Source organism: Protomyctophum bolini (genome assembly GCF_963924005.1).
Source record: "Protomyctophum bolini genome assembly, chromosome: 1".
Taxonomy (NCBI): domain Eukaryota; kingdom Metazoa; phylum Chordata; class Actinopteri; order Myctophiformes; family Myctophidae; genus Protomyctophum; species Protomyctophum bolini.
The window spans coordinates 35,693,010-35,716,416 of NC_137862.1; the positions used below are offsets into that span (position 1 = coordinate 35,693,010).

General features: G+C 42.9%; 2 protein-coding genes across 2 annotated transcripts in view; one reads left to right on the forward strand and one right to left on the reverse strand.

Annotated features, from left to right (window-relative positions):
* The window catches only part of lgr4 (leucine-rich repeat containing G protein-coupled receptor 4), a 31,652-nt gene extending 26,007 nt beyond the window's left edge, over positions 1 to 5,645 (forward strand). The window contains exons 16-18 of the mRNA XM_080766700.1: positions 837 to 931; positions 1,365 to 1,418; positions 2,075 to 5,645. Of these exons, the coding sequence (XP_080622826.1) occupies positions 837 to 931; positions 1,365 to 1,418; positions 2,075 to 3,480 (1,555 nt within the window). The 3' untranslated portion in view covers positions 3,481 to 5,645. The remainder of the gene's footprint in view (positions 1 to 836; positions 932 to 1,364; positions 1,419 to 2,074) is intronic.
* Positions 5,646 to 9,066: 3,421 nt separating this feature from the next.
* mybpc3 (myosin binding protein C3) overlaps positions 9,067 to 23,407 on the reverse strand; it is a gene marked incomplete at its 5' end in the record, with an annotated part of 43,073 nt that continues 28,732 nt past the window's right edge. The window contains 9 exons of the mRNA XM_080770482.1: positions 9,067 to 9,449; positions 11,304 to 11,490; positions 11,845 to 11,981; positions 12,497 to 12,656; positions 16,815 to 16,954; positions 17,091 to 17,283; positions 17,748 to 17,836; positions 18,179 to 18,346; positions 19,700 to 19,834. Of these exons, the coding sequence (XP_080626608.1) occupies positions 9,400 to 9,449; positions 11,304 to 11,490; positions 11,845 to 11,981; positions 12,497 to 12,656; positions 16,815 to 16,954; positions 17,091 to 17,283; positions 17,748 to 17,836; positions 18,179 to 18,346; positions 19,700 to 19,834 (1,259 nt within the window). The 3' untranslated portion in view covers positions 9,067 to 9,399. The remainder of the gene's footprint in view (positions 9,450 to 11,303; positions 11,491 to 11,844; positions 11,982 to 12,496; positions 12,657 to 16,814; positions 16,955 to 17,090; positions 17,284 to 17,747; positions 17,837 to 18,178; positions 18,347 to 19,699; positions 19,835 to 23,407) is intronic.

Consider the following 23,407-nt stretch of genomic DNA (forward strand, 5'->3'; position numbering starts at 1 on the left):
TATGGTCTGTGGCAATAATTAAAAAAGAAAAATGAATGAATGAATGAATGAATGAGTGAATGCATGAAAGAAAAATAACTAGTTGGAGCCAAGTTTAGTTCAAAATTTTGAATAATGAACTATTAACACTATTATATTTTTGAACTGTGAACTGAACTAGTTCATAAAAAAATGACTTTCCCAACACTGTATATATATATATGTTATAGCATGTTGGATGGTTGTTAACTAGCACCCACTGTATATATGTGTGTATAACTCCAGTAAACTAATGCCATTACAGTGCAATTACAATGGGAAAATGTGAATTCATACATTAGGGTGAATCAGTGTGGATGCAGTGCAAAATACTACTTACGCAGTAGAACACTTTTTGGATGTCCATTGTCTCTCCATAGGTCCATCTCTGTCCCCTATGCCTACCAGTGTTGTGAATGTCCAATGTCTCTCCGTAGGTCCATCTCTGTCCCCTATGCCTACCATTGTTGTGAATGTCCAATGTCTCTCCGTAGGTCCATCTCTGTCCCCTATGCCTACCAGTGTTGTCCATTGTCTCTCCATAGGTCCATCTCTGTCCCCTATGCCTACCAGTGTTGTGAATGTCCAATGTCTCTCCGTAGGTCCATCTCTGTCCCCTATGCCTACCATTGTTGTGAATGTCCAATGTCTCTCCGTAGGTCCATCTCTGTCCCATATGCCTACCAGTGTTGTCCATTGTCTCTCCATAGGTCCATCTCTGTCCCCTATGCCTACCAGTGTTGTCCATTGTCTCTCCATAGGTCCATCTCTGTCCCCTATGCCTACCAGTGTTGTGAATGTCCATTGTCTCTCCGTAGGTCCATCTCTGTCCCCTATGCCTACCAGTGTTGTGCATTTGTGGGATGTGACACGATAGCTTCTTCTGATGACGATGACCTAAGGAAGACTGCTGGTGAGAAAGTGACACTCAAAGTCACATCCCTGCAACTATGACCACATTTACAATTTAGGCTTTTAGCCGACACTTTTATCCAGTGTGATATAGTGTGATTACAGTCTCGGACCCCAGTTAACATAAATGGACAGATTTTGGTCAGTTCTAAACCCCTTATGCCTAAATTTATTTTCCTTTTTTACTATTTTTTAAATCATTTTTGAATAGTTCAAATAGCCGATCTAAAAGCTCACAACGTGTTGATGTATATTGGCTAGTTGAACAACTTTTATATATTTTTCCAAATACAAAAAAAAAAGGCACATAAGCGGTTTAGCATTGATGAAAATAGGGCCCATAGAGTACACAGTCTTTTTTGTCCTACACAAAATAAATTCCCATTGACAATGAAACATTCAGGCCTCTTAAAGAAAACCCTCTTTTGTTGTAGGTGGAGAGGAAGTGGAAAGAATTTCTATGATCATACATTGCTCCCCCTCTCCAGGTAAGAGGCCGCCTTTATGACACATTTTCCTCTTTCATTTTGGCCGGTGGTTCTCAACCTTTTCTGGATCAGGGCCCATACATTTGTTGATAATAATGCTATATCATCAATAAAATCTTTGTGTTTTGCCAATTATTTGGGGGCCCACTTAGAATATCCTCACGGCCCAATCGTTGATTTCGGCTTTAGTTTTTTGAGGGGCGCTAGCCCCTCCTATATTCAGCTATTAGTGTAGATCTTCGTCTTACACAAATATTAAATTCCCATTGACAATGAATTGAGCATTTTATGTCATAGTGTCTGAGCAAATCGGCTATTCTTGTCTTACACAAACATTAAATTCCCATTGACAATGAATGGAGAATTTTACGTCGCAGTGTCTGAGCAAATCGGCTTAGTTTATATTTTTGAGGTGCGTTAGCCCCTCCTATATACAGGTTTAATGTTTGTTTTGTAAACGCCATTGACAATGAAGGGAAGATTTACGTTATAATGTGCCTCATTATGTCATATTGTCTCTTTATTGTGGATTACCAGCTTAGGTGCCCAGACGGCTATGCCAGCCGCCCAGGTTTAGGCTTTTGTTTATGTTTATAGACTTTATTATCGGTGTTGGGTTGATGATGGAATGTAATAACAATGTGTCTCCCTCTCAGGAGCGTTCAAGCCCTGTGAGCACCTCCTGGGAAGCTGGATGATTCGTCTGACAGTCTGGTTCATCTGCCTGGTGTCTCTGGTCTTCAACGGCCTGGTGCTGATAGCCACCTTCTCTCCTGTCCACCATGCTCCCGGCTTTGCTCCGCCCCTGTCACCAGCCAGGTTACTGACAGGGCTGCTGGCCCTAGCCAACCTGCTCACCGGGCTGTACGTTGGGGTGCTGACTGTGCTCGACGTTGCCACCTGGGGTTCCTTTGCAGAGTTCGGGGTGTGGTGGGAGATGGGCGCGGGCTGCCAAGTCACAGGAGCTCTTGCAGTCTTCTCCTCAGAGTGGGCGGTGTTGTTGCTCTCACTGGCAGCCGTGGAGCGGAGTGTGGCGGTGCGAGCCCTTCTGGGGAAGGTGAGGGTGTCGCCACGGAGGAGCAGCAGCAGCCATTGGAGGTGCTGGCGAGGAGACCAACGTTTCAGCCTTGCTGCAGGACTACTGGGGCTCTTTGCTGCTGCTGCTGCCTGTCTGCCTCTTCTGAGTTACAAAGGGTCATCTGCGTCTCCTCTGTGTTTGCCCTTTGCTGGTGGTGAAGGCCCAACTTTGAGTATTACTGTAGTTCTGGTATTGCTCAATGCGCTGGCTTATCTGTTCACTGCAGCCGTCTACACACAGCTGTACTGTCACCTTGGCAGGGTGGAGCTTGCAGATCCAGAACAGACGGGTGCCCTGCGCCATGTAGCTTGGCTCATCTTTACCAACTGCATATTCTTCTGCCCTGTGGCAGCGTTCTCCTTTGCCCCTCTCTTGACTGGGTCAGGCTCCACCGCCGGTGGCCCAGAGATAGCCAAATCTGTCATCCTAATTTTCTTCCCCCTCCCCGCATGCCTGAACCCTGTCCTGTATGTATTCTTCAGCCCCACCTTCAGGGAGGACTGGCTGAGACTACGGGGTCACGGGTGTGTGGCCAGGGGGGTGAAAGCCAGTGCCAGAAGTCAGGGAGATCATGCTGGCGGAGGGTCTGGTGCCACGGACGGAAGTTCCTCCACGCAGCTAGGCTTTGACTGTGGCGTGTACTCACAGCTTTGCGGGGAGTCGGTCGTGTGTGAGCATTGTGAAGCAGCATTGCATGCCCGGACCTGTTCCTCCTCTTCCTCCTCCACAGTCTGCAGACATTTGGTGAAGTCTCACAGCTGCCCAACGCTGTTGGCGGGAGCTGCCGTGTGCCAGCAGCGTGCAGAGGGATACTGGGCAGACAGTGGCACACCCTCTGCTCAGTCTGAGTACGCAGATGAGGGAGACTCGTTTGTGTCCGACAGCTCTGACCAGGTGCAGGCCTGTGGCAGAGCCTGCTTCTGTCAGAGCCGAGGCCTCCCTCTCGTACACTACTCATACAACATACCTCGTGTCAAAGACTAAGGAGCCCTACAGAGTGGTATGTGCGCTCACACATACACACGCACGTATCCCTCCCTGTTATGTGAATTTGGACACTACAATATGATGTAAACAAGTTGTGTCAAACAACAAAAGCTACCCTGCTAAAGAAACTATCCATACAAAGCACTTATTTTTGTAATTACTGTGTAAACAGACACTCAACCAATCACCGACAGAAAGGGAAGTTGGCATGCAATTATCAACCAGGACACTATTGATGAGCACGTTTTGCTTCATGTAATTGTATGTGAGCTGGACCGGTGCAAGTTGTCAAACAACAAAGGGACGTTACAAGAGAAACTCTTGCCGCCAGTGCCTGTTTCCTGGTTTAGATTGGACTGGATGTCACAATATATATATATATACCGGTGTGTGTGTGTGTATGTATATATATATATATATATATATATATATATATATACACGCCTCAAATCATCTGTCACTTATTTTCCCCTTTTTTGGTGCCATCTGTTTTACCTATAAGCTTTTATCAATTGTTGAAAGAAATTATGTCATGCAATTTGTCCGTTTTAAAAGCCTCACTATGATAGCTGTTGATTTTATATGTACGTAAATGTAGCAGATGTAATCATCCTCATTCTAGAAATCTCTTTGTGAATGTAACATGAATTTCAGGAGAACTATTTGTATGAGTGGTCTTAAACTAAAGAGGGGGGATCAAGTTTAATCAATATTTTTTTCCCCAGTAAGTTAAACCCTTCCAATGTGACCCAAATCTACTTTAACATATTCTATAAAATGGCAACTTGCCCTGTGCCCTGTATTCACAGTCCACACTTCACGAGAGCATGGCAATTGCATAAATGTATGTACATTTAGGTATAAACTTATTTCTTTCCCCACTGTAAAGTGAGTAAGACTTCGAATGTGATATAAACGTAGCAGATATCACTGTCAGCGACAGCTGTGCTGGGTTGTTTAATGTGGTGTTGTAATTATTTGTTTTGAGCGGTAGGAATGTCTTGTTCAAGGTAATTTCAGGTATATGAAAGGTGGCCTTTGAATGATGAATGCTTAACGGAAGCAGTCACAGAGACTACAGCACCCCTAGTGGCAAATGTTAAATCCCTCACAAACACCTTTATTGTTGCCATTGTATTGTAGTACTGTAAGACTTCACTGTTATTATTTTTTTTACAAGTCTTAAGTTGCACATATTGGTGCTTACAGTATCCTTACAATCCATTAGTCAGCAGTAATATTAACCAATAACCACAGTAACCCTGGTGTGCCTACTCTGGGCATGCATGTGATTATAGGTGAACATCCCCCGCCATGAATAAATGCAGATGTACAAGCTGAAAATGCATTGCAACGTGACGTGATGTTGTGAGCTTGTAGATTTGCTATTTCCGCTGTGACAGCTACAACGAAGTAAAAAAAAAACAGGGCTTAAGTGGTTAATGTAGATGACTCTTCACTTAGATTGTGTGACTGTTGGAGGATTACTCTCTGGCTGATACATATTGTGCTGGAGCGTGTGATTGTACACATTAATCTGGACACACCCTTGGAACATGTATCCACAAGTGTGCATCATGTGAGTGCTCAGGAATTTAGGTAATGTAGGGAAGCCCTTTTCTCCAATCAACAAATCATTCTCGTGTCTTTACAATGTATAATATTGACTTAGATTTTTGTTTTAATTTGCTGTTGTCATTGTATGGATTTTATACACAACACTTTGACTGGGTGTGTAATTTCTAACACCAACCAAATGTCCATTCATTCTTGTTTAAGTGTGAGATCACATCCTGTAAAAATTATGTGTTGTACTTGTCCGTCTCCATTAGTCTGTAAATTATTTTGATAGAAAACATATAATCAAGAATGGGATGCAATGTTTAACTAAGGAAGCTACCTCTTCAACTGTAGTGGCTACCGGCAGTGCTTTTTTTAATGGATTTTTTTGTTTGTTTGTTTTGTTTTGTTTGCATACTTGGCTTTAGGTTGTACATCACCATTTTAGTTCACTGCAAATTGTGGGAGTAATTTATGTACTGTATACTGTGATTCTTTTTTTAACCAAACTATAAACTATGGAACTCTTACAGTTTGGTGTTTCATATTATTAGATACATGTAGATATCAGTGCTGTAAATACAATACATATCTTGTTTTCATTTGAGTCCAAATACATTTTATTTGAAGAAAAAAAAATAGGTTATTCCATTTTTTGCAAAGGACTTGCGAATTGTTCAAATTGGAACCTGTGTTATGCTGCTCAAACATCATATGGTTCACAGTCATATGGTACTGTACAACGGGTCAATTAAGTAACTGCATGTGTCTTAAAATAAATTAAAACCTTTCTAACTGCTGTCTAGGCAGATACCCCCATAGTAAAATTACAACATTTCTTATCCTTGTGTGGAAGAGTGATTAAGTCTGCCTCCCTTGAAACACCACTAACTGCTCTCTCTTGAAACACTCATTTGAGCCACATATTTCACAGTGGTTGAGTGGCATGAGATGATCCTGCAAGAGATGTCAGCTTTGCTATCAGGAAAGACAACTTGGTAAGGGAACATGGTCTCTCTCGTGTGTGTGTGTGTGTGTGTGTGTACAACATATGACTCACTTGGTAAGGGAACAGTCTCGTGTGTGTGCGTGAAACCAATGCATCTGCTTTGTATTAAAAATACTAAGCAGACCCAGTTGTGACCAGCTGGCTTTTTGAACAATAATATGGCAAGATCAAATGACTGTTAAGCAACATGTAAGGAAACCAACAACAGTAAGTCTTCCACAGGTGACTGAGAATGTCAATGCAGGACATGATCAGACTCTGTCTGCATCTCATTACAATGAGTGGTCTATACAGAGATGTGGGGAAAAAAGGTGATATAGTCAGATGAGTCATTCTCTAGATGTGGGCAAGTGCATCGTGTGGTGTACACCAACAGAACGGTTGAAGTCTGAATCCTTGACCCCTACAGTGAGGGGTCAAGCAGTTATGCTGTATGGCAGGGGTTCTCAACCCGTGGGCCGCCAAATTATTTTGAGGGGTCCCGAAAAGATTTTTTTTTAACTGAATTGCTGGAAAATGGAAATGAAGGGTTTACATAGTACATACATACACCTTCCCTAATGATTATATCTGGTTTCAGTATATATTTATGGTGTATTGTCTCTATTATTTAGGTTATTGTAGCGGTCAATTTATATTGGGGGTCGGAGGGGGTCCCGAGACACTGCCAAAGCATCTATGGGGGTTCCTGGCCTAAAACTTTGAGAACCCCAGGCTGCGTATGGAGCATTTTCCTGCCATGGTTTGGTCCACTTGTCTCCTGGGTTGCTGCAAATCAATGCAACATTATTTTCAGTGATCACCTTTATCACAAGGGGTCACTGAATGGTTGGATGAGTATGAAAATGATGTCATGAATTATATGCTAAAACCTTCATCAAAAAAGTGAGGGTATTCTTTCATTGGAACCGTGCTCCATTCTTATACAGCAGAGTTCCAGAGACTTTTGCAATCTATGCCAAGCCATATTGAAGATGTTCTGGTGGCTCATGGTGGCCCAGCACCTTACTTAGACATTTTATGGAGTTTTGGTTTTCTTTAAATTCTCACTCACCTGTATAAAAGAAAAAAAACCTGTATAAAAGAAAAAGAAAAAATGAAGACAACTTGCTTTAAAATCCTAGTTTGGGAGGAAATTATCCTCATTGAAGCAAGTGAATGCAAATGCAATGCATAGTTTTTACATTTTACTTCACATTCATACAGTTCATTTTTTTATTTCTTAAACACAAAACCTGCTAAATCATTTTATTAGAAAGAAACACATAAGCAAACGCAAAATGCCCAATTTAATTTACTACAGTCGTATACTGTCATCCTAGGCTCTGACACGTGGGCAGACAGAGTGTCCCGAGCACATGAAAAATGACGGAGGAGAGGGCATAAAATCAAGGTACTTTATTCATTACAAAAAGTTTAAAACGCCAACATGTTTCAACCAAACGGTCTTCATCAGGGCATGTTTCAACCATACGGTCTTCATCAGGGCATGTTTCAACCAAACGGTCTTCATCAGGGCATGTTTCAACCAAACAGTCTTCATCAGGGCATGTTTCAACCAAACGGTCTTCATCAGGGCATGTTTCAACCAAACGGTCTTCATCAGGGCATGTTTCAACCCAACGGTCTTCATCAGGGCATGTTTCAACCAAACGGTCTTCATCAGGGCATGTTTCAACCATACGGTCTTCATCAGGGCATGTTTCAACCATACGGTCTTCATCAGGGCATGTTTCAACCAAACGGTCTTCATCAGGGCATGTTTCAACCATACGGTCTTCATCAGGGCATGTTTCAACCAAACGGTCTTCATCAGGGCATGTTTCAAGTAACCAACGGTCTTCATCAGGGCATGTTTCAACCAAACGGTCTTCATCAGGGCATGTTTCAACCAAACGGTCTTCATCAGGGCAATTTTGCATACTCATCCTGATGAGGACCATTTGGTCGAAACATGTTGGTAAGGCATGAAGCCTTACACATGTTTTGGAGATTAGATTAGCCTATACTTTGAATCAACACTTGAAACCTATAACAAATAAATACAGTATGTCACTGCCTGGCTGCCCCAGAAAAGACATACTGTATACTATATGTACAGTAGGCCTACAGTATTATAGTAGCTTTGAGACCAACAATGTTGTTTGTTGATCAATGCACTGTACACTGGACTTGAATGACACAGGAAACATTGATCTTAAAAAGGTGAATCATTTCCAGAAATAGAATCACACATGCCACATGTTGTCACGTCGTCAAAAGGACATCCAGACTATTGAAAGCCTTCATACACGTCACTGGTGGTCTACACATTATTAAGCACATACCTCATGCCTTAGCAAGCATTAGCAAGGCTTTGTTGCGAATAATACTAAGCATTCAAAGACTCTTGTTCATTCAACTGGCCCCAGAGTTCCACTTGTTCTCTGCGTTGTTGGTATGCTCTGTGCGGGCTCTGTTTACGTCAGTGACCATGTGGCTTCTCGGAGTCTGATTATACTTAGTCATGGTTATCAATGCAGGCTTGCAATGGACATTTTCATCAAATGTTATTTTTGCCACCGGGCTACAACATTACCAGACCTATAACCCTAAATGTATAGGGCTCACTATGTGTGTCTATATTCCAATGTGCTACACATTTGAAACAAATATTTCTACATTGATTAAACCAGTGTTTAAAACTATCTACCTATTCTAAAAAATAACCTGAAGTACAGACATTGATGCTTTATGGTCCAAGTCTGTTCCATGTTTGGGATGTATTTGGGGTCTTATATCAGTACAGTCAGTGCCTTCATCGCAACAAAATACGATTATAAAAATGTAATTAAAGATTTGCAATGGACAAGTGGACATGATGACCCCTGTGTCACATACCAGAAATATTGTTGCTCTCCACATTTATATCACCTATGACTTAAGTTAACAGTAGGCTACATGTGTATACAGTACAACATTCCAGAACTCACACTTTGGATTCATAAGTAAATATATTGACACTTCAATGGATTCAACATAATGGTTTAATTGGCTTATTATTTTGTTGATCTTTTGAATGAGGACAATGGATGGATGACAAAGCTTTGCAATCTTTAAAATATGTCAGCATACATAATATAGAAGTGCTAATCAGCAGCATATAATGTAGGTGTCAGTCTGTCAAATAGGCTAAGCGTTCTACACAGAATAGCAGATAATCATTTCCCAAGAGCAAGTGGCAAACAAAGGAAGTGGGGTAAACAACAACATATGTAATTTAATCTGGGCTCAAAGCAGTCAACCTGACGGGTTCCCTGAGGAATCCCAGCGGTCAACCTGACAGTGTAGGCAAATCTTCCACTTTCTCAGCCAGACTTTATCTCTTCTTTCTTCTTCTCCTCTTTGGGGACTTGAGCTGCAAGGGAAGGGAGTTTGTCATACTTGATAAATATTAGAATCAGTGGTTCTCTCTCCTTTTTTATATATAATTTATTCCCCTTCCAATTACCTCTGAGAGTATACACATGGATTCAAATGGATGAATCAAAAGGGCTGTCACGGGGCAACGTGATGCCCTATATACAAACACACATGAAACTGTTTCCTATAACATGCCAGGACTATGGTTTTAAACTTTATTGAGATTGTAATCACTGATTGGTTAGTGTCTCTCCTGCACTGCTGGTGGCATTTCCCTTGATGAGGAAGGGGCCAAGAGCAATGCAGGAGAGGGGTGTTCCTCCTTATGCTTTGATTATTTGTCATTGAGTTCATGTTTATTTATACTTGTTTAATTGTAACACATTATTGAGAATGATTAGGTTACTGTTTATTCAAGGTGTTGTTGATGGAAGTATTTATATTAGTGAAGTATTTGAGAAGAAAGCTAATTGAGTCTGTGCCCAGTGGTAGGATCCACTCCTATTTAAAGGAGGCTGCAGGGACAGACTAGTTAGTTAGATGTGGGCAATGACACAGGTAACATCCCTGAGGGAGAGCTACAGGGCCTTGTGTGATCAGGGTACAGCCTGAAGAGAGCTCTTATCCATTTGGGTTTTGTTCAGTAGTGTTTGCTCAAGTCTTTATTTCATTTTGTCATTTTTCAGTATTATTGTTATTGTCCTGTTGAATCTGTGGTGGAGGAGTTTTGGGGGTGAAATAAATACCCTGAAACGGCATTTCTGACTGTTCTTGGAGCCTTGGCCGTTCGGGCAACTTTACATGTGGTGGCAGCGGAAAAGTAAGAACAGTTCAGGATGCCTCCCAAGAACCAGCAGCAAGCCACAGCCTCAAAGGAAGAGGGTGCCACAGGGGGAGTCATCGAGGAAGACTTCCAGCCCAAGGTGGACACAACCATTTCCCAAGAGGCGGCGTTTATCAGCAGTGCCAGGCAGTGTGAGACCTTCATGTGGATCATGAGGGGTCAGATCGAGGAGAAGCACGAGCACCAGCTCAACATGGTCAACCCCCAGCTCAACAGAGTCAACCCTCAAATCACCCAGCTCCAGTGGACACTGAGGCAACCAGGGTTCAGCCGATGGCACCTACAGAGCAGCAGAACCGGCCGGTGGCAGAGACAGGGCGGCGGCAGCACTGGTGCCAGTGGTGAGTCATGGAGACGAATGGTGACTTTCATTTTTGTTTTCCAACTGAGAAGAAATGTGCTAATTGAGTCTGTGCCCAGTGGTAGGATCCACTCCTATTTAAAGGAGGCTGCAGGGACAGGCTAGTTAGTTAGATGTGGGCAATGACACAGGTAACATCCCTGAGGGAGAGCTACAGGGCCTTGTGTGATCAAGGTACAGCCTGAAGAGAGCTCTTATCCATTTGGGTTTTGTTCAGTAGTGTTTGCTCAAGTGTTTATTTTGTTTTGCCATTTTTCAGTATTATTGTTATTGTCCTGTTGAATCTGTACTGGACTTTGGTGGAGGAGTTTTGGGGGCGAAATAAATACTGTAGGACATGGAAGTTACAGAGTCAGCTTTAAGTATGGCTTTGTTTGCTCTAGAAGGCACTAGAAGGCACTGGTACCACTCTAAGTAAACATGTTTACACAGGTTCTGAGAAATAGTAGAAGAAGGGTAGAACAAAGCTTTGCTGATACGTTACAATTGGTGGTGTACAAACTCAAGAGTGTACAAATGTAACCAAATACAGGTCCATTTGGTTACATTTGTACACTCATGAGTTACAAATGGATAAATGAACCTGGGCTCCACTTTGAGGACGACTCGTGCAGGCTGTGTGCTTGTGTTTGCGGCATACTTACGGCGAACCTCCAGTTTACACTCCACAACATCTTCCCCGCTGGCATTAACTGCTTTGCACATATAGATCCCTCCGTCAAATGGACAGGGTTTACGAATCTCCAGCGTCAGAACACCTTGTTTACTGAGCATACGATACTTGGGTTCGTCTGTGATACACATCTTGTTTCTGTACCAGGTCACCTTGGGCTAACAATGTAGGAAATTGAAGATTATTATTATTAACATACAACACGCACTATATACTAGACTTATGCTATGTTTATTATTGTAATCTACTGATCTAAGTGTCATTTTAAAGATGATAAAGGTGATGATAATATAATAGTCATCATTACTGTAACATCCTGCATGCTCTCTTTGATTGGATAACAGTTTTGAACTTATCAACATTAATTATTTTTATTCTAAAAAGAATATTAAAATAATAGTGAAAATAGCAATAGGAGATTGGCTGTTTTAGCTATTCGTCGTGCAACAAATGGCTTATGTGGTCAGAAACCAAGGAAAGGATATCTTCTGGTTTTTTTCATTTGCACTCACCTTTGGAGTGCCCCTGACTGAGCAGCTGAGGGTGGCATAATATCCTGCTATGACAGAGCGGTTCACAAGGGGGTGTGTGAACTTAGGGGCCTCATTGAAGTCACGATCCTTGTAGGATGGAGGCTTGTAACTGAGACCTAAGAACAGACAATACTCAGTTTTGGGTTTGGGCATATATTCATTAGAATCTAATTGCCTACACGTTTTTGACCTGAGAGCTAGTTTTAAAACAATCTACCACCCAAAACATTTTGATCCCATTGCTGAAAGAAATGATCTGAAGGGGCTTTGGAATAGCCCTTTGAAATGGAAAGAGTGGGGGGATTGACCCTCCTCCCAATCTGTATGGAAGTGGCATGTTTTGTGGTATTTGATCGCACATTTTTATATAACTTTATAATACTACTGAATACTGATATTTGCACGCAACACTCATTAAGCCGTGAAGGGAGCTGACAGGCCCTTCTTGATGTCAATCTATCAAGTCACCTTAATCCAAATGACAGATTCCAAAAAGAGGAGTTTTTATTTAAATTATATTTTTAGGGGCATGTCATGTGGTCTAAGGCAATATAAAAAAACAAATATAAAAAATAGAAGTCTGCACACTGTGAGTTTGTAAAGCTCCCACTTACGTTTCAAACAGTCTTACCTGTTTTCTGGATGAAGGCGCTATCTTTAGCGTTGCAGGGGTCAGGGCTGAAGCCCACTTGGTTAATGGTGAACACACGGAACACATATTCATTCCCCATGATGAGGTCAGGCACCACACAGTTGGTTCTCCTGTATTGTTCATAGACTGTGTACCACTCCTGTATAGGAATGACATTCACATCAGCAACTTAACCAAGTTCAAACTGGCTTCCATATTTGGGAATGTTATTATAGGTGAAAATTTCCAAAAGTTGTCTAAATGTTCAAAAATGGAAAATATATCCCATTTACAAGTCCACAAATACAATTAACACCTCAGACTTGTAGATAGTCTATTTTTGCTATTCATCATCCAAAGGAGTATCTATAAGACAAAATTAAATTAAATCTAAATGATGTTAGTACTGCATGTGCAGACTGTGGGCCAAATTCACAACGGCGTTTACGCTCATATCGTGAGCGTACGGACATTCACGAGGATTGCCACGTTACGTGTGGAATTCATGACCTTGAACTTGGCTGTGACGTTGACGGCCGTTGGTCGTAAAATTTCATTTCAAGTCAGCTCGGAGGGTGGTGTACCCGTGATCAAGGCATGCGTATATTTATTTAGAAGGCTTTAGTCTTCATGCTGAATCAATTAATAGTCCCCAAACCTCAAATAAAATATGTAGGCATGTGTCGACGAGTATCGCGCAGCTTCCGCTTGCATGCATTTTATGGTTTGACAGACAGGCAGCAAACTGACAGTCAAGTACCGACCCGAGAAGGTGGACTGTTGGCGGGCTGACGGGGTGGCGGCGCGCCCCCCGGCTCCCTGGAGGTGCTGGGCATCTCCCCCTGTCCCCTCAGAGGGGGGGAGGTGCTGGGCATCTCCCCCTGTCCCCTCAGAGGGGGGGAGAACCAAACCCTGGAGGTGCTGGGCATCTCCCCCTGTCCCCTCAGAGGGGGGGAGGTGCTGGGCATCTCCCCCTGTCCCCTCAGAGGGGGGGAGGTGCTGGGCATCTCCCCCTGTCCCCTCAGAGGGGGGGAGGTGCTGGGCATCTCCCCCTGTCCCCTCAGAGGGGGGGAGAACCAAACCCTGGAGGTGCTGGGCATCTCCCCCTGTCCCCTCAGAGGGGGGGAGGTGCTGGGCATCTCCCCCCTGTCCCCTCAGAGGGGGGGAGGTGCTGGGCATCTCCCCCTGTCCCCTCAGAGGGGGGGAGGTACTGGGCATCTCCCCCTGTCCCCTCAGAGGGGGGGAGGTACTGGGCATCTCCCCCTGTCCCCTCAGAGGGGGGGAGGTACTGGGCATCTCCCCCTGTCCCCTCAGAGGGGGGGAGGTGCTGGGCATCTCCCCCTGTCCCCTCAGAGGGGGGAGGTGCTGGGCATCTCCCCCTGTCCCCTCAGAGGGGGGGAGGTGCTGGGCATCTCCCCCTGTCCCCTCAGAGGGGGGGAGGTGCTGGGCATCTCCCCCCTGTCCCCTCAGAGGGGGGGAGGTGCTGGGCATCTCCCCCCTGTCCCCTCAGAGGGGGGGAGGTGCTGGGCATCTCCCCCCTGTCCCCTCAGAGGGGGGGAGGTACTGGGCATCTCCCCCTGTCCCCTCAGAGGGGGGGAGGTGCTGGGCATCTCCCCCTGTCCCCTCAGAGGGGGGAGGTGCTGGGCATCTCCCCCTGTCCCCTCAGAGGGGGGGAGGTGCTGGGCATCTCCCCCTGTCCCCTCAGAGGGGGGGAGGTACTGGGCATCTCCCCCCTGTCCCCTCAGAGGGGGGGAGGTGCTGGGCATCTCCCCCTGTCCCCTCAGAGGGGGGGAGGTGCTGGGCATCTCCCCCTGTCCCCTCAGAGGGGGGGAGGTGCTGGGCATCTCCCCCTGTCCCCTCAGAGGGGGGGAGGTGCTGGGCATCTCCCCCTGTCCCCTCAGAGGGGGGGAGGTGCTGGGCATCTCCCCCTGTCCCCTCAGAGGGGGGGAGGTGCTGGGCATCTCCCCCTGTCCCCTCAGAGGGGGGGAGAACCAAGCAAAATCGAGGGTTACTGCGGCCATCGATCGGCTACAGTATATACAAAATAGAAGACCACATTACTGAATGGCATCAGCGTGTTTGAAGACCACATTACTGAATGGCATCAGCGTGTTTGAAAGTCGGCCAGTCATATCATATAGTTTTAAGCCAGCTCACCTCCAGCGCTCTCCCCCAGAGGTAGGATATTTTAATGTTGCTGTGCTGGCAGCACTGCCATTCATTCATTATAATAGGCAACTGTAACTGTACTACAGCTATAGACTACTATACTGTAGGCTCAGCATCAAACTTCCATTAGGCTGTGCCAACTAACGCCAAATGTCCCGCGAATCATTTTAATATTATGACTCAAATTAATTATTAACCATTCATGAATCATGAGTCCAACTTTAATACCTCTGACGAGTAAGCATACCGTAGCATACATATGGTTGAAATAGCTTGAAGAAAAATAATTCTACTCCCCGTCCTCTTTATTTCAACCTATAAAACAAACAAGCCCGGAGGGCCGAAACGTTGATTTATAGGTTAAAATAAAGTGGACGGGGAGCAGAATCACAGCGATCCTGTGCGGACATTCCACTGTTTTCTGGGTCCAGCACTGTATTTAAAAACTGGGAGGTGCATAATCGTTTCCCTTCTTTTCATATGAATACTGTCCAGAACAAATTAATTCCCCAGGCATGATTCAGATATTAATCAAATATTGGATATTCTTTTTACCTTTGCAAAGGCAGAGTGTGCAATTGTTCAATAGAAATGGCTCTGTATAGGTAATATAATTGCCAAGTAGGCCTAGGCTATAAAGCCTTGAGCTTGAACTTAAATCAATAAATGAACGAGTTGGTTATGAGAGTAGCCTTTACTTGATAACGTTCAGTTCGTTGACATTGCTGTCAAAAGTAACTGCTCTACAATCGCTTGGGAAAGAGGCGAAATGAGATACACGGGCGATCCGCACAAATGCAGTCATTATTGGTGAATGACACGTGAGCTTGTCGCAGCTTGATCGGACGGATAAATACGATATCATTACGCATTTCATTTACACCTGGTCGTATATTTCAGTTGTGAATTTGGCCCTGTATGTGCAACAATATGTTGCAAAATCAGTTTATTTAAATCTTTACCGTTATGATGTTATCATCATAACACCATTTTCAGTGACATTCATTCACGTTAGGTATTGATTTAACCACATTAACCCTGCCATCCCTATTTGGGGCAAGGGCACCAAAAACATTTTCATCTTTAAGAACATTTTCACTTTTCCCCTGCAAAAATAGTTTTGGCTATTTAACGTACAACGACATATATAGGCCTTATAGGTGATTGATGTTCACACCAGTTGATGTCTTGACGAAACACTTTCCCTTTTAGAGTTAGCAAGAGCTCGGACATCTCTGACACTGAACACAGGTATATTTCTGTCCTCATAAATTACAGAGATTGCCATAAGCAGACGTACGGACAGTTAATTGAATCTAATCATGACTACAATGAAACCTGAACAGGGTGCAACTGCATACCCTGCCATGCACCCTGGCATGCACAGTGGCATGCACACGCTGCCATGCCATGCCATCCAGAAGGACAGCAGGCCTGCGTTGCTGCATGTCAGGTCATGGCTAGGAGGCTAAGATTAGGACATTCCTGACTACCATGGACGCAGGCAGCTTGGCATGGCGGAAGGTAGCAATGGAAGCTCTAGCCAACAGGCCCATAATGCCACACTTCTGGCCCACAAAAGAGGCTCTGTGACCAGCATTGGCTGATTACACTGTATGTCACAAGGAAAGACTAAAATATCCCCCTGCGACCATGTAACATTCCTCCTCTCACATAGCGTACATTACATTACTACAAAGCTAGTTCCATGCATAGGGAGGTTGACTTCGAAGTTGTAAGATTAGCCTACAGAGGTAAAATAAGCTATGGTAAGGTCAGGTAAGGTAAGGCAGTGGTTCTCAAACATTTCATCACATGTACGGCTGCAGGCCCTCATCTGAAGTTATTTCCATGGTATGACAAATGCGTTGCAATGTGATGCGAAGATAGCTTGTAGATCTGCTATTTTTTGCTATTTAGGATCTGTGGGTTTTATAAATATTGAACCAATGAAAAGAGCTTTTGACAAAATATTAACTGTATTGGATCTTTTCGATCTTTTCATAAATTTCGTGAAAAGTAACAGTTTTCCACCCAACAACGACTTATATTATAAGACTGGATATTCTATTCCCTTCCCTCTGAATTACATCTGGATGTCATCTGAAAATGTCTCAATGAGGAAACAGACCAGGGTTCTGATTCTTACCATAGTCTTCTTGTCAGCTTTCTGAATATTGTAACCAATTATTTCACAGTTTCCATCGTCTTTAGGTGGCTTCCACTCCAGAGCCACATTAAAGCCCCACACATCCATGATCTTCACATCTAAAGGAGACCCCGGAAGATCTATAGAAAACAATTATTTAAAAAGGAAATAAATAAATAATAATACACACACACACACACACACACACACACACACACACACACACACACACACACACACACACACACTATCAATGCAAACCTGACCCCTCCTTACCAACAATTTGTATATTGATGCTTGCTGTGTCCTCCACGTTTTCAATCTGCACCTGGATGGCATACTTCCCAGAGTGAATCCTCTCTGTCTTGCGGATGAAGAGGATGGTGTCTGTGTCACTGTTCCTCACACTGACACTGGGGTTAAGAGGCTCCCCATCTTTACTCCACGTAATCTTGGGCCTGGGCTTACCCTAAGTAAAAACAAGAGACTACTCACCTATTTATTGGGACATAATGTTAGTAATCGTATTGCATTGCAACAACATGTATCTGTTACAGTACCATGAAAGCAGTTTCAAGCCACTTAGAATTATTACAAAAGAAAAGCTGAACTGAAGCAGCATGTTTAATAAAACATCCAAAATAAATGCTGAAAGCATTTTATACGCTCGCTTGGAATGCATATTTTCTGTTAGTAAATTAATTATGTGCTAAATAAATAGTGATGAGAACACATTGTCAAACATTTTAAAACTATAGTGACATTTACATTGTCACTTTGCATGATACCGTATGTTCAGTATAGGTTATGACATGCTTAATCTCTTTTGCACAAAGCCTGTTGACCATAAGAGGAGCAGAAAATGCAATGGGCAAATGTCATGCAATAATTATGACATACTGGTTGGCCCAAATGTTAATCAGAGTACCCTACCTGGAAAGGAATCATAAGGTTCACTGATTCTCCAACTTTCTTGATAATAGTCTGGCGGAGATTCCTCGGCAACCATATTTTGGGGCGCTCTATACAGGCAAGCACACACACACACACACACACACACACACAATGGGTGCAAATATCAGTTTAACTAACAGAGGAACGATTGTAAGAATAATCAAACACTACTGCGTGTGTGAGACTATGTATATCACTAATGAATACAGAATTGTATAACAATTCAGTATTCTTAACTAATGTTGAATCTATGAATTCAGTATTCATAACTAATCTTTCAAGTTTTTTTAAATAAATAAAGAGCTTCAGAATGTATGTAGCCTATGTCATGCTGCTGGAATTGAAAAGAACAGAAATATGAGGCAGAGCAGAGAAAACTCAGAGCTCCCAAGAGTATTTCAAATGCTCACGCATAATTTCCCTGATGGTGACAGCCTGTGCCAGGGTGGCGGGGGCACTTGGCCCTGCCACATTGTGGGCGCGCACACGAAACTGCAGCTTGTCTCCAGTGGTAAGGTCTTTGATGTTCACAGATGTCCTTTCTGTCAGACCCTCGAAGGCTGGCACCCATTCATCCGCTGTGGCCAGGAAATAAGGACAGTTAAATTGGGTAACGTTCCATCTCAATAGTTCAATTAGACATGCATTTAGATTTTCTGTTTCATTATCACAATATCTTAGACTGTTCAGGTGATGGATTTTGGATTTGCTTTGCCAATAAGGTAAGACTGATTTGACTTGGCCCACATTGTATTGAGTTAAGCCTGATTTATACTTATTATAAATACTACTATACAGGCTCACAGGGGATGTGACACACTGTGAGCTTGTGTACAAGACAGAGAGAGCGAGAGAGATAGGTAGATAGATAGATAGATACTTTATTAATCCTGAAGGAAACGTATTCTGTTCAACAGATCCAGTTGTAAAGTAATACATGATTCTATACATATGTTGCTTTTTTATGGTTTTCTTCTGCTATTTTCAGTGCGACGGATCTTAAATGCGGCCTTACAATACAACAACTATAGGCTTATATCCAGATACCGGTACATTCTTTCTTCTGTCCCTGGGTATGATAGTATAATCTAAGTACTGTGCTAATGGTCCAGAGGGTCCTACTGAGGCCAACAATTAAAAGATAATGGCCCACAAGAGAGAGCCAAAGCCACAGGCTAATGTCCACACGTCAAGAATTTACAACATGCACACTGTACCCTTGTGCTATAAAAGCCAGGAATTGTGTTCTTACTACTGTAATGTTTTAATAGGAAATAAATAGTGTTAGAATAGCACATGATTTGGCCATGTGCAATTACAGTAGATGCTTTATTATCAAAATGCAAGGCATCTGAAAATACTCTTTAAAAGGTACAAGGCAAAAGGTTGAATGATTCAACTGACATTTTAGAGAGTATGTGCATATTATATTTATAGTATATAAAATATAACTTAAAATTGTCAATTGATATTTGCTTGAAAAACAGGCGGTGATTTGTTATTGTAATTCATTAGTAATAATTTGCATTGTAAATGTGGGCTTGTGTTACTGTATGTTGGAAATTTACATTTCAGCTGTCAGAACATGACAAACCTGAATGATGGACTGTAGTGTTTTGTATATGAATCATTATGGTATATGCATACCACTATACAGTAAATATCACAACTTTTCAAAAGACGATCAACCACCTCCTTATTAACAATAACAAACCCTATACTTTGCCTGTGGTCCGTCATGGGGCTTTTTATTAGGTCCACTAGTATTTCCCTCTACACCAAATAGAAGAAAACTTGTGAGACTATTTTCATTGAATGCATATGGTTGCCTTAGCGACACTAGCCTAGGGTTCCATGTGTTTAAAACAATACTGTATCTCCTTTTCTCTAAACTCCTTCAACTGAACCCTCTCAGTGGCCCCGACACTTACTGCCCTCCTTGCAATATTCAACCGAGTATCCTTCCAGTTCTGCTGAGCCAGTTCTGTCAGGGGCTCTCCACTTCAGTGAGATGGTGGTGTCACTTATGTCATCAATCATGAGTCCAAGGGGCTCACTAGTAGGAGCTGAGGGAGAGAACAAATAGAATGTCAGTCAACCGGACATTATTAAGGAAATAAATATGGAATTATTAGACATATGTGGTACAAAATTGTTAAAAATAGAATGATATCTAGAATTGAGTTAGAATTAGTTACCGGAGACATTAGCATCATGTCATCATTAAAATAACAATAAAGATATAGTTATACAAATCGTTCTAGGTCAAGTGGATGGCAGAGATCAGATCACACCACAATTATAACAATAATTAACTTCATAGTTATAGTTCTTGGTGTGAACGGCCCTTAAGTCTAGTATGTTTTGGTAGAAACAAATGAAATATATCTTCCAATTTCATGCTTATGGCACTCTGATGTACATAACCCATCTTATAAATGGCAACATCAGTATGTAATCACAGAAAACATGTTTTATTTGAAGGTTTACCTGTCATCAGTGCCTAGAATAGCTAAATATCAGTGTTGTTCAGTGTTGTTGATTCATTTAAAAAATAAATAAGGGTCTTGATTTGGAGACGTCTAGAAGGGAAAATGTCCACACCAAACTAAAAGGTGTAGAATGATGCAAGCAGAACATCTAAACTTAAAAATAGGCTATATAAATGTATAATCTACATGCAAATCATAGGTGTCATACGTTCTACCATTTGTGTGACATATGTATCCTGGAAGTGTGGAACATGAATACTGTTTCTGAGAAGGGTGTTCCTCTCCAATATTTGGAGTCTGACAGTTGTATGAAGAAGAAGTAGAAGTAGGTCGTGACTCGTGAGTGGCTTATTGTCGGTATCAGCCGGTAACACGCGGGAGTCTATCCCTGTTACAATGCACTAGACCCCTGGGAGATGGAGTCTATCCCTGTTACAATGCACTAGACCCCTGGGAGATGGAGTCTATCCCTGTTACAATGCACTAGACCCCTGGGAGATGGAGTCTATCCCTGTTACAATGCACTAGACCCCTGGGAGATGGAGTCTATCCCTGTTACAATGCACTAGACCCCTGGGAGATGGAGTCTATCCCTGTTACAATGCACTAGACCCCTGGGAGATGGAGTCTATCCCTGTTACAATGCACTAGACCCCTGGGAGAAAAAAAAAATATTTTACTGTCAAACATACTGAAGTGACCTTTTCTACTTGCTACTGGCTATCAAAATAAAAGTTCTGTGTTATCATTAATTTAGTGTCTGCCAGATTAACCACTTTTATCTTGGAGAGCACCCGTTGCCAGCAACTTGTTGAGTGAACAGCAGACTCCAGATATCACAAGCAGTCTGAAATAAGTGAATGCTTGAAAGAGCTTCAGGTCTTGCATTTCAGTTGTAGCCTCATAGAGCCCATGGTCAAAGGTTGACCTTAGTAAGTAGACTAGATCAAGGGTTCCCAAACTTGTCAGACCACGACCCCCCCAAAATAATCTTGAACGCCTACATAATTTTCAAAGTTTATCTGCACATCCAGCCACAGTCCTTTAAATAAACAAACACAGAAACAAAAACGAATGAAACTAATAATAAAAAATAATAAAAAATAAAAATAAAATAAACTAGAACCGCACTCTGTCGAGTGCCTACTTGTGCGTTGCACACAAGTAGTGCGCAAGCAGAGCGCGCAAGTACTGTCGACCGCTACAAACGTTCATATCCTAATTACGTCACCATCGACAGGTATCCCGAGGCCATCCAGTTATACCCCGGATGGCCTCGGGGTACCGGGTGGCATAATGGACAATCACCATTATATACTTGTGCCTTCGCACTGACTTGGGCAGCGGCCCCACTATATGTCCATCACTATACGTGAAAATGGCACTTCAATTATAGGGAGCGGAATGAATGGGTTGCGCTGGGCCGGGCGCGGGGCGGTGAGTTGGCAAACTGGGCAACTTCTACAAAACTCTTCAATAGCGAGTTTTGCACCTGGCCAGTAAAACCTATAGAGACATCAACTTGAATCCACCCGACACTGAAACATATCTTTATTACGTCACCATCGAAAGCCAGTTATACCCCGGCATTGATACATACTGTAGCTTCATTACGTCACTATAAATAAAAATTAAACATTAAACAAACAAATAATATAAGCCTACTGAGAATAGGTGCTGGCTCTGGTTCAGGCTCAGGTGCAGGAGCAGGCTCCGTAGGGGCCGCCTCCAATGGGGGAGCAGCTCCGTCCAGTGTTGGGGGAGCATCCCCATCCTCTGTTGGGGGAGCATCCTCCGCTGCAGGGGTCCCCTCTGCAGGAGGTGGTGGTGGCGGTGTCTCCTTGGGTTCCCCTTCTGCCTCTGCTGGAGCGACCACTGTTGCCTCCCCTGCTTCTGGCTTCTTCTCAGCTGTCTTTGGTAGTTTAGGCTTTGTCATTGTCCTCAGGTCGTTAAAACGTACGGTAATCCAACTGCTGCTTCGAGTTTATGCTCGTATGTCTTCTCCTGTCCACACGTCTTGTTCTATTGTTCTGCACTTTCTCTTTCTCTTTCTCTCTCTCTCTCTCCCCCTCCCTCTCTGTTGTCTTTGCTGTAGCTACAGCAGCAGTTTCATCCTAAAAGCTCTTAGAGTAGCAAGCCCCCATTGTGTTAAGCAGCTGGTCCAAAGGATGCTACCCTTGTAATGTGTCATTATATATAGAGGCATGCCATGGATACTTTCCTAATCTGGTGACTTACAAAAGATGGGCTGTGCGGATACAATGGTGTTCACATGCATTGTACTTCCCAGGGAGGGTTGATAAGGTAGGGATGAAAAAAACAAAGCCACAAGGCAGATGTTCTTATCCCATAGACAGTGGTCTTATTTTAGCCACCTGGCTGTGTCCAAGTGCAATTCTGGCATGTCACAAGCACTAAATGTCAAGATGGGTATGTGTCGTTGAGTAGTTGCAGGTACTCGGAGAAGCGGCAGAGCTTACAGTAGTCTACTTTCCTTGGCTAATACTATAATGGGTGTCAAGTATTTTCCAAAGAGTACCATATAATACCAGGTCATAGAAACCATAAAAGCCTACAGTATACAAACACCAGTGCACACTTCATATACATGATGCAACACAATGAATCACTTTACAGTCTTTTTCTAGTATATAAAAGTATTAGCACTATGTTTAATTATTTTCTAGCAATATAATGTCATTATGATTTTACACACTGCTAAATCTTGTGTTTTAATGACTTGTACTGTGCTCGGCTGGATATACTGTATGTCGGGGTACTCCACCGGCCAGTAAGGGACCACCATTACGTAACTAAAGTACGTTTCAAGGTTGGTATAAGGTCAATAACAGGTCTAAAGGATTTAGAATAGCAGAGATTGATTGATAATTGTATTAGATTATTAAACAATAAAATTAAAACAGTAGGGTACAGTCAACGACAGCAAGGCGCAAGTTGGCATCTTGACAGAGTGCATTTCTAGTTTAACTTTGTCTTTGAGAGTGTACAGTTGATTCTATACACTGGTGGACAAATACTCAACCCCAATACTTGATCAAAGTATACGTAAATACTAGATAGTCCTGGCCAAATAATATTATAACTAAGTGAAAGATGTTTTGTCAAACTCTTAGCTGAGTTAATAAA